A 15,134-nucleotide genomic window follows, 5' to 3' on the forward strand; every position below is an offset into this window, starting at 1 on the left:
TAGTTTTAAAATCAATATAATGAGTAAACTGGTTATAACTCGATTTGAAGCCGTTTATTTTATCGTCATGCGGCGAAAGTGAAAGGCCGAGCGCAACCTGGACACCAATGCCTTTGGTACACACGCAGCGAGCGACCTACACGGTCAGGACAACTCTTCACCATCGCATCGACCCTGACCCAAACCCGCAGCAGCAATCAGCTGCAATGATTCCGTCGCTTGCATCACAAGCTAAACTTTCTTGGCAGCTCAAATAAAAGTTGGACTTTTCCATGAGCGATGACGTCAACACACAGAAGCGATCAGAGTGGGGCTACGGCTTCAGCTGCTGCAATTATTGCGCCGCATACATTACACGACTAACCTTCTAGGCGGCTTAAATAAAATTTAGGCTATTGCATGCAAGATTATGCCTACAGCGGCGATCAGAACGAGAAGCCTTGCATAAAAACGCAAAATATCATCTATCTACATCAAACAAATACCATAGCAGCATAGATAAAAGTGAAGCAATTGAATGCCAGATGACGCGAACGACCTATTCTTTAGTCAGAGTTCCTCGTAGCAGCGATTCGATTGAAGCTACTACAACAAGAACATGCGTCGTCGACCTTGCGTGCAAATCGGCCGTCGGACTGTAGACATGCGGCCATCGCACTTGCTACTATAGAGCAATATTGACGACTTATGCCATCAAGCGAGAGATCGTATTCGACCTGCTAACAAGAAAGGTCACACAATTTTAACCAGTATGAAGAGGAATATCCTATGCATATCCTGCACAATTTTGGGAATTCTCTATTTCCTGTTGATACGTTTTGCAAGTTAGTCCACAAATGAACAGCATGTTATAAAAATTTTGAGCAATACAATAAACCTGGATCAAAATAGGGCTTCATCTGATTTTGCTAGAACTGGGAAATTTGGACGCCACGCAAGTGGTTATCCCGTATATGCCACCCCTTCTAAGTAGGAGCATAAAGGCACAATGAGAAGGTATGTAGTTGCAAACTGCAATTGGCGGCTAAGTTAGGTAGGCTAAGACACCTCAGTTTCTGAGCCCGAGCCGAGTTTTTCCTACAACCAACTAGCAACTTGCAGTCTAGTTTTTTTTTTCTAAATAATAGCGCTTGATTTTTCATCATTTTAACCCATGTATATACAATTTTTTTACAAATGCTATGCCAGGTTCGGGCATCACGACGACACTGTTGGTACCTACCGTACCTTACTAAACTATTTGAAAAGCACACTTTCCAGCAAAGATAAGTTTAAGAAATCACAGGTGTGCAATCATGAAGTAAATGCCACACAAAATGGTTTGAAGCTAAAAAAATTCAAAGAGTGGGAAACTAGAAATAAATACTTTAATTAACACTGACAGACTTGACACAAAAACCTACCTACCGGCTACCTAAGCTATATACTACTCGTCCTGACCAAGGCCCATGACCTAACCAACGCAACCGAGACGCTAGAACACATTCTTGATGGAACCTAATTCAGCATTTCTACTAAACTTATCTCAAATAAACTCATTTTTGAAAGCTTTATCATATAATACGAGAACCTGGCAATTACTTTATAAAGCCAGTTAGAGACTGGACTAAAGTACAAACTAAAGTAGTTCAAGTATACTAAAGTAGTTCAAGTTTTTAATTAATTTTTATAGTTTTTTTAACATCGACAATAATTGCATGTAAATGATTCGAATCATGGAGATAACATATAACAGCTTTTATTAAATCCTTACGGTATATCGACCAATGCATATTAACTCGCATAGTACCTAATCCTAGGCTAATTCATGCATTGCATAGGACTGGATTTGGAAAATAACATTAATACCATCATGTTTCGAATAAAATTTTTGGGGAAAAATCAAGGAAGCGTTTTTACTCCATTTTACCAAACCTAATACAAATTATACACAATACATTGGAAAAACTGTTCAACTACTCGTAGTACTTGACAATATAAATCACATTACAATAACACAACCTCCCTCCAGCGCTTGCCGCTGGTGACTGAGAATCTGAGATTGCAGTCTGCCTCGTAGGCTCCCTGACCCTGAGTCCCTGTCCGTTGTGGAACCGGGGTTCCCTGAAGCTCCCAAAAGGCAAGGGCCAAATTTCAAAAATAGACTCAATTTAGTAACTCCATGTAATTGTCTTCAATGTAACCTGCTTAAAAGAACAAATTCTGCCAACCTATTCTAAGAACAAATTCTGCCAACTAATTTAGTAATTAAAAACAGATTCTATTATATATATTAAATTAAAACCATTTACGGAAGTGAGTGAGTGACGGAAGTTGAACGGAACACCAATTTGCTTCATGTTTTTTTTATAATTCATAAAACTTCTTTACGGTATTCACTGATTTAAAAAAATACAAATTCATAACCAAAATATCCAATGCAGTTTTGATGCCATTAACTTTTAACCTCGATCATATAGTTTTATCGATTTCTATTTATTATTAATTAATTAATATTTAGCGACACTTGCCCTGCCATGTTATTCACGTAGCAACTTGTTTTGAATTTCACCTCACTCGTCAGGGAAATTTTCAAGTCTAGTTCTAAAATCACCATGACATAAGCACACATTATATTACCAAAAAGTCTGACACACAGAATAATTAAATTTTATTTAACCGACAGAAAAATTTCCAAATCAGTGAGTGAATTTGGCCAAAAATGACCCATCCTTCCTGCCTCTAGCTGTGAGTGACTGGAGGAAACGGTAATACCTCGGCAAGTTTCAGCGGTCTGCTTATCCGATCAAGATGTGATATCTCATAGACCTAATTACCATAAGCTTCAACGATAATATTATTGATTAGCATTCATAATAAAATTGATAGAAGCTCTGTCTGTATTCTAATTAGGACGGGTAAACAAATGGTTGAGTGCTCATGTACGATTATCAATATTTGGTTATTTTCCTGAGTTTGCTAACCACACCCTAAAGCAGCCGATGGTTTATGCTTTGTTTTGTTAATTAAATGAACGATGAACGCATTGCTTTGTTTGGTCAGAATACGCAAATTTATGATACATATGTCTAATGTTTGAAATAGCTCTATTGGGCCTGTTTTCCATTGATTTTTCATCTTGTTAGATCACGGGCAGCAACTATAATTTGACAATTTTAAATTTACAATTTTTTACTAGACTGGTATTGAAGTACAAATTATTTTTATAATTGTAACATTTCTACGCTATTTTGCACATGAGCTTCAACAGTGCAGGCGCTGCGGCTTGTCCTTTTGTTGGCAAGTTATAATTAACATCTTATTATTAGATTAAAATCGACTTAGATTATAATTGACTGCGTATAAACGAAAGAATTTTCAGGGCATACACATTTAATAATGACTGAAAAATAGTGTCGAAATTCCATAACTCGAAGGGAATTCCTTGCCCTTTCATATGTTTAGAAACGAGACGAACTTATGAAGCTTAGTACCGATAAACGAAAACAATGGACTTCATTTAAACTTTCAGCTGAAATCCGGGATGAAATCTATACGAGACAAATCAAGGGCGTCAAAATATCACAATTTTTGGTTATTCATTTGGATAATGAATTCGTTTGAATAATGAATTCGTTTGAGGAATGAATTCAGTTGCATAATGAATTAATTTTAATAATAATGAATTCATTTGAATAATGAATCCATTTGCATAGTGATAGCATTTGACTTATGAATTTATTTGAATAATGAATCGGTCATCGTTTGTTCGCTCTGCCATTTGCTCTTCGAAAAATTTCAAGGTACGATCTCTGCTTCGTATCATCACGCACACTGATTACCAAAATAAAACAAATAAAAAACTTTTAAATACCACGTTTTCTTAACGAAAAAAAATTAACTCTTACATAACATTAAAGTTATGCAAAATGTTATGTAATGTTATATAAGAGCAAATATTTTCCTTTTTTGTCCGTTAAGAAAAATGTGGTGCTTAAAAGTTTTTTATATGTTTTATTTCATTATTTTTAGTTTTATAAACACCAGAAAAACGTGGTTTTTAAAAAAGTTTTTTTTTATATTTATTTTCTACTTTTTGTTTAGCAATTTTAGCAATTCAAATCAATTTCCAGGGTTGGCAAGTCTGGATGTTCGACAAAAAAAAAAAAAAAACTCGATTCCCAACCGTGAATTTTTAGGGTTTTATTTTTTTTCATTTTTTTTTCTAAAAAAATTGTTAAATCATTACTTTTGATAATCAAAACTTGAATCGTTAGGCAGCATAAGCACGCATGCCAAATTTCAAGTTTCTAGGATCTTCAGAAGTGCTCTATATTAAGGTTTGAATTTTTGATGACAGACAGAGACGAAGCGAAGCTAAGAAAAACGTGGTAAAAACGTGGTAATAACTAGTATAAAACAGCTTGGGTATAAAATACTATGAACTATGAATCCAGGAGCTAAATTTTGACGTGTCAAATCATCTGCGAGTAGGGTATTGTACGGTAATAATATATATATATATATAATATATTGCTACGTAGGCCGTTGAAAGTTTGGAAAATTCAACTAACAAAAATTACTGCTAAGTTATTTTTGCAGTCAAATCTGGTCTATATATTGCCCATTAATAATCGAGGATCCGACTTATTCAATCCATAGTCCACCTTGAGCAAAGTTTCGTCTTGTCTCGAGTCGTTATATTGAACGTTTTTCTTCGTTATATGTTACGTCTCACATCGCTGTATGATATGCCTCGTTTTATGAAATCTATAAGAGACACATCAGGAGCGTCACAGTTTCACAATTTTCGGTTATCCATTAGGATAAGGATAATGAACTCATTTGAATAATGAATTCGTTTGAATAATGAATTCGTTTAAATAATGAATTCTTTCGAATAATGAATTCGTTTTAATAGTGAATTCGTTTGAATAACGAATTCGTTTGAATAATGAATTCGTTTGAATAATCAATTCGTTTGAATAATAATGAATTCATTTGCATAATGACATCATTTGTTATGAATTTATTTGAATAATGAATAACCCATGCATACTGGCCTCGGTCATCGTTTGTTCGCTCTGCAATTTGCTCCTCAAAAATTTCAAGGTATACCATCTTTGCTTTGTGGCATCATGCAGACTGATTACCAAAAAAAAACTAGTATAAAACAGCTCGGGTATAAAATACTATGAACTATGAATCCAGGAGCTAAATTTTGACGTGTCAAATCATCTGCGAGTAGGGTATTGTACGGTAATAATATAATATATTGCTACGTAGGCCTGTAAAAGTTTGAAAAATTCAACAAACAAATATTACTACCAAGTATTTTTTGCAGCCAAATCTGGTCAATATACTGCCATTAATAATCAAGGGTTCGACTTATTTAATCCATAGTCCACTTTGAGCAAAGTTTCGTCTTGTCTCGAGTCGTTATATTGAACGTTTCTCTTCGTTATATGTTACGTCTCACATCGCTGTATGATATGCCTCGTTTTAAATTTTTAGATTTAAAAGTCATATTAGGGACGCGACTTTTGAATAAGGAAAAAATTTAATTGTACCAATTCACACCTTTACTCTCTGACAATTTTATCCCTTCTCTGATAATTTTTTTCAATGGCGTTTTTCATAACTTTTTTTCAATTGCGTTTCTCGCCTCGTTGATCTTGTCTGTTCACTATGAGAAAACGATTCCAAGACGCTGAGACTTAGCTTTTTCATTCTATATAGTAATGCATCACGTTAAGTATTTCTTCCTTGTCTAAAATTATTCTAAGATTTTAAAGATGGAGTCGAGCAAAAGAAGTCCAGGTTTCGTGCTATACGCGTGGCAGGATTTTCCAGAGGCTGTGTATATACAAAAGCTATAAAGCTATATATAGGCAAGACATCTATGGAATAATTCAGGGCTATACTGATGTCATCAGTAGTCATTAACGTCTCTCATATGATTTCTTGGAAATCGAATGGGGATTTTACCTTGAGAATTTACTTCATCGATATATTTGACATAAGTATTGCAATATCTTCAGAAAAATCCGGCGCCACATATAGGATGCACGATGATTAATTCAATAACATGACAGCACTTCGTTTGCGTGTCAAATGAAACTAAAAATGTTTGACAATCGATATATTCTGTTAATGACGACATATACGACGACATAATGAGGTTGATGAGACAATAATAAATATTACTTAACTCTCAATACTGCTAGGAATTTGTTTCATGTGCTACGTACAAGTAAATGATGAAAAAATTGTGTAGCTTCCTTCACTAATTTTGTGCTCGAATTATACGAGTTAGAACACGACGGCACAAAATTTACGTAGAAATATTCTGTGGTTTCCCCGACAATTCCTCAAGTTAAGAGGACGAATAACTCATATTACGAATCACTTATAGTTCTCTGCACGCATTAACGTCATAAATAGATTTGTTAACATGGTAGCTGCGTTAGCAGCAGGCTGGGTCTGAATTATTATTTTAAATTTGAAAACATTTCCTTGTACATATATATCTCGTGAGCCAATTTTTAATTGCAAAAATTATACTTGTTTACGAAACTCTTTATAATTTTTATAAACAAGCTCCCATTAATGTTTATTTATGAATTTTATAGGTACATTCAATTTTCCTTCACACATGAGAATCATCATTGCACACTGAAGGGAGACTTAATGATAGTATAGTATGGTTATCTTTCACTATAACTAACAGCTATGAATAAAATGATTGTAGCTGGCGCAATATAAATTCCTTCTTTGGCCCCAGAACTCGTACATGCGCAATCGTATTGAATCAATTTGTGAGTTAAATTATTATTTGTAAGAAAATATCTTTATTTGCGCGTCAATTTTGGAGCTAATGCGTTTTAGAGTTTGATACTCGTAACGCTGGAATTCGTTCTGATTTGTTGTCTCTAAATCGTCTATTTTATCACATTAGTATTGCACTTATCATAATATGACTAATTTATATCTTTGGTTCACTTTTGTTCGTATTTTATAACGTTTAAACAACGCTGCAAAGCAGATCCTTTCTCGCTAAATGGAATGCAAACGATGAATAAAACTAAAGTGGGCACATATCCATAGAGCAAATGTACCAAGATAAAGAAGCGAAATGAACTTAGTCATTCAAAATTATTCGATTAATTTATATCTATAGAATTAATACTGTAGTCGTTCAAAGTGCTAGTGGCTCTGCTCTGTTTCAGGTAGGAGGGATTGAAGTGACTGATATTATAGTGCCTTGAAGTGCAAGTAATTGAAGTAAGTTTGGTGCGAGTGGGAGATCAGAGGCCATACTTTTAAAACTCGCTAAGTGAACGTAAGTACTTACGCTCTATTTTCTTGGCTATGATTGGTGCATTTTGCTTGTAAGGCCGCTAATGATTGGCTGATGAACTTACGATCTCTTTAACTTTTTTCAAAGTATGGCCTCAGGAAACTATAGTCAGTTATGATGACTATTACTATGATGCAGTCTGAATAGCTTATAACTTCTGAATCCATTTTGCACTAATTTTAAATTCGATGTACAGGGCTTTATTTTTGTTCGTGAAAGTCTCCTTTGGGTTGAGGCTATTATAAGCATGAACGATATACAAATTAATATCGTTAGTACATCGTTATTGAGATCAATTATAAATGCAAGACCTGCTTCAAACGGCAAGGCTTTCTGCTTGTATTGACCCCCATTTATTGTTGTTTGACTAGAAGCAAAACTTTCGTAGTCGATAGAATTAGTTACATCGTAACCTAAAAGCAATTTAGTCAGATATAATTTTAATTTTTTGTAGGTTCAATATGTATCTGAGTATAGATGACAGTTGAAATAATTTGCTGAGAACAATTCTGAAGTTAATTAGTATCTGCGACGTAGCGAGAACTTCCAGACGGTGTTTGGTTTCATCTCGGCGATGTAGATGGACGAGGCGTCGGGCGATACAGCGACAGCATGCGGGTTGTGCAGGCCCTGCCAACAAGTTTTGTTGAATTCATGTTAAATGCTGTGACTTATCATATCATAATCAAATTAAATATTTTAGTTTTGAATAATGGAATCGGCACTAAAGAGTCAGCTACTGGATTTTGACATTGATTTACCAGCGACGATTGTAATTTAGTAGAAATCTACAATTATGTCACTATATATACATAACTTGACCTGAAGATTTAGAATTAATTCAAAAAATCTAAATTATATTAGAGGATTTGAAATGATGTGAAACCTCACGTAAAATGTGAGATCATTAAATTTATTTAAATTTCTTAAATTTAAAAATTGGGAAGAATATTTGTTACCTGCTTAGGCCTCCACTGGCTCATGACGTACGCTTCAGAAGTGTCGGCAGCGAAGGCGATGCCAGACGTTTTCTCAGCTTCACTCCCACCCACACCCAACATGATCCCAGCGCCTGAAGAACCAAAACTTAGATAGTCACATGTCCGATTTACTTAAAAAATTTTGGCAAAAAACGTATATATATCGTGGTGCGACAGTTCACCGTAACTTTCAATCCCAAACACAATTGTAACCATCGTTGATGCCATTTTCGGCACAGGTGGACGTTCATTCAGCGGTACTTAGATAAACTATAAAACAATAGTAAATTTTCCTCACCAATGGAGGCGACGTCGAACACGCGTCGTCCGTGCACCTCAGGGATAGAAGACACCACTTTGCCGAAGACCTCGGGCTCCAGAAGACCTGCCCTGAAGCAGACAATCCTCTCCGCCTCCCTGTCTGCGACGCACAGCACATCGAGGGGCTCGTCGAGAGCAATTCCGTGGGGCAGGTGCAGTGAAGACACCGTGTTCAGGGGGCTGCTAGTTCCTGCACACGTGGTTTAATAATGGCATTTGTTTTATATTTAAGGTTAAAACTTAATTAGAAATAATACGCTGCACCCAAACAGTTCTATATGTTTTATTGCGTTTCTGCCACCACGAGAAAAAAACTCGTTCCATTGTTCTAGGTCAGATCTACTGGAAGGTCCGTTTTGTGTGATTCATTTTTATACTTTATACACTTTAACCCAGACCATGTAAAAATTCTCGTACATCATGTATCAAATACGACATGAAAATTTTATCCTTTACCTGTGGTGCCAAACTGAGCCAAGAAGTCGCCGTTCTGGTCGAATCTCTTTCTTATGCCTGTCTCTTATACACATCTAGATGTGTATAAGAGACAGGGTTAAGCCTGACGTTCCAACAGTTATCCTACTATTGGAGCATAAGATTGAACAGCATGAGTCTTGATAAACATCCTGATGGATCATTATAAATCTAGCGTAATGAATCTAGCATGGCGCGTGCCACGATCACAAGTTCGGCACGCACGACACACGAATTCGTGCGTGGCACGATATCGAGTTCGGAACGCACGGCGTTTGAAATCATACGTGAAGCGTGCCGCGATCAGGTGTTTAACACGCACGACACACGAACTCGTGCAATACACGTGGTGAGATCACGTGTTTTGCACGCACGTAACACGAATTTGTTCTTCGTGGTGCACGCTGCATTTCAGTAGATCAGCGGCAGTCTTCGCTCATCGATCCGCTGATGATTGTCAAGATGCTCTTCGCCATTCATATCCCGTCCACTTGGTGGCTGCCAGTGGCTCAGTGGATTACCGCTGACTGCCACTTGATGGCTACCAGTGGCTCAGTGAATTGCTGCTAAATGCCACTTAATGGCTGTCAGTGGCTCAGTGAATTACTGGTGACTGCCACTTAATAACTGCCAGTGGCTCAGTGGATTACCGCTGGCTACCACCTGATGGCTGCCAGGGGCTCAGCGGAGTAATTCTTGAAAATCCGTACCAAGCCGTGAGATCTAAACTTGAATCGACTCCGGCCTTTATTGTTCGTAGCAACGTATGTAGCTATTAAGATTCGATTGGAAAACGTAACTTAAAAAATTAATTGTAACTTCAAGAGCTTTATTAATGGAATANTCCCCGAGGCTCAGTGTCGGCGCCCATTGCAGCACTTCTAGGGGCTGGACCACTTCACGCGGGGGCGTGTACACGGGATACGGCATTGGCATCTGCAGGGCATGAAAAATAATTTGGAATAATGCTCCGTATGAATTAAACTCCTTGCTTCTACTTTGAACTAGGCGCCACGTGATCTATAGTTGTAAACGCCTCGGTCCCCTTTTGGGTGGCAACATTACGATATCAGGCCGATGATGAGCCAGAACTTGAATGGTTAGTTAATAAAGAATTTATTGTCATGAATTACATTTGTGTAACAACATGAGCCTTACTTCTACTATGAAATAAGCGCCAAACATTATAGTTCGGATGTAATATAATACATTTTGTACCCTGAATCTCCGCTTGAGCAGCAACATTACCAAGTCCGTCTAATGTTAAGCCTAAAGTATATACTGAAAATTTCTTATATAATATTATTTGTCTAAATAAATGAATGAATAAACTCACCCGACTCATGCGGTCTCCCAGTCTGCGTATTGTCCTGATGTATTCACTCTCACCGTGGTGGGAGGGGTGTAAGTAGCGAGCATGACACCCATGTTGACAACCTAACACTACCACCACTACCAACAACCACCAAACTGGGGTCTTGGTGGCACAAACCTCACCACAACCTCGGCCAACCATGCAGACCGAGATTGGTATTCTTTATCTTTGAGATAGATATATTTTTTTATTGTGAATTTCCTGATAAAAAATGAACTTTTAGTTAGTGCTTCAAAAAAATATAAAAAAATCTATACCGTTCAATAAAATTGCAGAAGGCTTGTTTTTCCTTGATAAATAAAATAATTTGCAAAAATTGGAATATAATGGTTCTATGAGTATCAAGAATTGTTCAATAAATTGCATATGGGTAGCTAATGGAAACAGAAATTTTCTTTGTACAACAATGTAACGTAAGCGAGAAGCTGATCCTTTCTTTATACAGCGATATGAATGGGGTGTTCTTGTTTTTAGCGCATTTTCTCATTTATGGAAAAAAGGCGCTTATGTGCTCGTCATGTCCGTCCGTCCGTCTGTCCGTCCGTCCGTGACCACGTTTTCGTCGACGAGAAAATGCGCTCTCTGTCACTCACTGCAGTGAGTACTGACTTATATTTTATAACAAGTCTGTTCACTGGAAATTATGTTTCTGACAGTCGTGTTAGGAATTTGGATGCATGGAAATTCGAACAAAAAATATTTTACCATATCCAAGAAAGAAATTCTTTACAAAGTCATTCTCAGATTTTCAACCGATCATGAATAAAAGCTGCAAGTCCGCTTATTTGCTTTAATTTAAAAATTTTGCTGAAAAGTTCAGATAATTATGTATCTTTTTGTTAAAATACTGCAATCACAGTTACGAATGACATAAACAAACAACAAAATTACCAGCGAATCCATTGAAACAGTCCACAGCAATTTAAACTATTCATAAATAAAATATGGCAATAAACAATTATTTAAGGTACCCTTGAATCAATTTATCGTTCAACGCAATAACACCACAGCTCAGCGGTCTCCATATGCTGTATGCTTGCGTCAACGGCTTGATCTCGCGTAGTTCCAACGAACGATCGACCAATCTAAAAATAGCACACCGTAGTTCTCACAAACTCCTTGCTTCTCGGTATTAGATTATTGATTTTCTCTGCTACATAGACGCCGAGTTTGGATAAAATTACTAGCTGTGCATATTAAACTCCATAAAGCAAGCAAAAAACTCCCGTTCAAGCGTGTAGTAAATTGTATAAGCTGTATGCGGTACCGTCACTGAGCTTCCATCTCTGCCCTAACTTGGCTGGCACTGATCCAGCACTGCGGTGCATCGTACATACGTAGCGCTCTGCATGAGGGTGAGGTCTCTCTTTCTTTCTCCATCATCGACCCTCTGTGAGTGACGTCATTGGCACCAGGACGACCGCCTACGCAAGCAATGCAGAAAGCAATGGCAGCTTTAAGTAGGTCCCGTTAAACTACATGTGTATAATATGAAAGAGAAATCTTATGTTTCAGCTATGGAACTTCAGAATAGTGAGAACATGAGCGACCTCTAATTAAGTAAATTTTTGATAAGACAAAGATTGAATAATTTTCTTATTTTCTGTATCCTTGAAACTGCTTGTAGCTACAGATAGAGATAAATTTGCATAGTTTTGGAATTGGGAATTTATTGGGAATTCGGCTTCAAGTAATTCGAAATAATGGATCTTGGAAGGATAAACGCATGCAGGATTTGGAAGAAAAATGATGGGAATGTCTCAACTTACGCAATTTTCATTCCACGGCATGCTTTGATCCCGCTATTTTCCCAATGTAGTGAATCGAATAATAGTTCAACTGCCTCTGAAACATATTAAGTACGGAATGGCACTGAGGAAAAAGAAACTGACGTTAGAATGCAGAGTCCCGATGTCAAGAAACCTCCCAACAACGGCGGCCATGGAGAAGAAAATAAAAATGGTTAAAATACGAAGAAAGATTCGGAAAAATTCACTGAATAAATGATTGAATGCGTGGCAAATCTTCAGTAAATCATACCATCTAATAAACTGCGGCATTTTCTTACTTCTACTGCAAAAAGCGGAGACGACGTTTTGCATCAAGCTAACCCACAGCAAGCACAAGATCTTGACAAAGCTGTTCAATAGACGCCATCCAGCAGGAATTCAACAAGTCATCGCACATAAGATGCTGAAACAACGGGAGTGCTGCTTCATGCGGAAGCGACATCAAAAATTTATCGAGCAGAAATAAATGATTAGCAAACGAACTTAAATGAAACGATAATTGTTGAACAGTAGAAGAAGATAGAGGAACTGCAGGAGTAAGTGGCATAATTGTTATATGAGAGGCATCAATCAGCAAAGCAAATTTCCGCCGCTGCAGAGTCTGAATAATAAATGGAAAAGAAAGAATAGCGGATCAGTACACTGTTCGATGATTTGAAAGATAAAAATTAAAGCTTGAAAAGGAAATTGAAAATCCTTACATCTGAAAACCGGTTATTGAAGATGGAAAAGGGTGAACTTCAGAGTGCATTGAGTTCTGCAAAGTTCTCTTCCAGAAAATGTATGTGTGAAAGAAAGGAAAATAGTGAAAAATTCGAAAAATTGTGAGCTTTTTGTATATAAGTAAACTAAGTTTCCCCGTGATCGCTGCTGCTACTACTACAGTACTACTGTACTAGTGTACTACCATAGTAGTACAACACCTGACGTTGAAAGTTTATACTTTATAGCAATATTCTAGCAGTTCATTGTTCTATTCACAAACTTTTTGGTATGATATGAACTCTAATAAACCCAAACTAGGGAAACAATACACCTAATATTGATAAATTATTTCACTACAATAAACAATGTAATTTATGCGTGTTGTGAGACTTTTCGCTTTTGACTTTTCCGGAATTGCGCGGTAATCCGCTATCTGTCAGTCTGTCACTAACATAGGACAAATTCTAAACATTGTTTAAAGCGGTCTATTTCATTATTTGTACAGTTGTACTTCCGCTAAATGGCCAGTCAGGCCGGCCGCCAGAGGGTAATCTATTTGACTTTATCCGCGAAATGGAAATTTTTTATTAATTGAGACCCTTACTAATAATTTGTAGGTAGCTTCTTTCATTAATAAATTTGATTACAAAAAAAAATACATCAGCCGAGAGTCTGCCGATCGGCGCAGCGGTCAGCCTCAGTCGGTCTACTTACTCAGTACCTAACTTTGCAGTTGCATTTCAAGGTATATTATAAATATCAACACTATCTTGATGTATTGTATGGATAAAAGGAGTGCCAGGCAAGATTATATTATATTGAAGATTCTGTTACTGCTAACCTGCTAGGTTGAGTTGAGTAGGTGCTGGCCTTCTGCTTCTACAGTTTGTGTTTGGTTCTAGGTATTACATTTACACTTATTATGAGATAACATAAACTCATATCATGGAGTTCCAATTCACAATGACTGAAATCAAATTTTTTGAAAATCAAAGTTGAGAAGAATACTTCNTTCCTGGTCTACTTATACTTATAGAACTCAAAAATGATCTTGAGGGAGAGTCTAAAAAACTCTCTGCTTTGCCACTATGATTCCTTGATTTATACATTATGATTATAGCCTATGAAAGCAATTAGGCAAGTGCCACATTGCCATCAAACTTAGAAGATAACATATTAAACATAGCCTGATTAGCCTCAAACACAAACCAGAAGAAAAACAGAAGTAGGTAGTGGATCTTTCTCAGAATGGGAGCTGATTTGAAATGGCATCTTAACTGCAGTCTGCAGGTAGTTAGCTAACTTGAAGTTAAAGTGATATTAGAATTGCAAATTGTTGTCATACATTTAATAATCTGATCTGAATAATCTCTACCTGTTATCAACTTATCAGCATTAGGAGTAGGATGAACATCATAATTAAATGGAATTAAAATTGTATTAAATTCATGTCACATTCCATCATCCTTGTAGATGTAATTGTAAACCTCAAAGGCTCAAACTGCTGATGGCTGTATTTCTATTTTCAAATGATAAATAATCTTCTGTGCTTCATCTAGGCAAGGGTGCAGAGGGTGCAAGCAGCATTGCCAAATACCAATATATGGATTTTTAGCCCAAAGCTTTGCCAGCCATTATCAAGATCCGTTGCTGGGTAATTTTTAATAAAAAAAATGCTGCTAACAACTTTGATAGTATAGGGTAAACGCAGTATATTCCGACATCGTAGGTAATTCCATCACCTCTCCAGCTTTTCCTTTATATTAAGCTTTGTTTTAGTTCCATGCGTTTGTTGATGGTTGAAATAGTGACGTCATGCATTTGCGAGTCAAAATACTGCCAAAACACTAGGTCTTGGCCATCTAGTGGGAAAATATTGAGATCCAAAAAGAGACAATGCATGCCACGTGGTGAGATCATCGAAAAATGTGTCAAATTTGACAGTTGACATGGCTCTACCAAATAGTGAATAACTGTTTTTATAGGAAGAATATTATGGTTTGAGACTTTTAAATACGTCTGTGAATATATTAGGAATCCTTTAAGTATACTTGTATTCGCTGATTTCAAGTCGTAAAAAAATTAATAGATGATTAATTTGAGATGTTGGATTTAGACACATGAAAACTAATTCTGACACAACTTGAATA

At 36.6% G+C, this 15,134-nt stretch overlaps 1 protein-coding gene across 1 annotated transcript; it reads right to left on the bottom strand.

Moving 5' to 3' along the window:
- Nucleotides 1-6,106: 6,106 nt before the first annotated feature.
- LOC108669625 (peptidyl-alpha-hydroxyglycine alpha-amidating lyase 2-like) lies at nt 6,107-9,399 on the bottom strand. The gene is made up of 5 exons (XM_018157003.1): nt 9,385-9,399; nt 9,097-9,157; nt 8,618-8,830; nt 8,299-8,411; nt 6,107-7,969 (listed from the first exon to the last, which is right to left on the bottom strand). Exons 1-5 carry the CDS (start codon nt 9,397-9,399, stop codon nt 7,859-7,861), a joined length of 513 nt encoding a protein of 170 aa, XP_018012492.1. The 3' UTR covers nt 6,107-7,858.
- Between the last annotated feature and the right edge of the window lie 5,735 nt (nt 9,400-15,134).

The sequence above is a fragment of the Hyalella azteca genome, unplaced genomic scaffold (assembly GCF_000764305.2).
Source record: "Hyalella azteca isolate HAZT.00-mixed unplaced genomic scaffold, Hazt_2.0.2 contig16954, whole genome shotgun sequence".
Lineage (NCBI taxonomy): Eukaryota > Metazoa > Arthropoda > Malacostraca > Amphipoda > Hyalellidae > Hyalella > Hyalella azteca.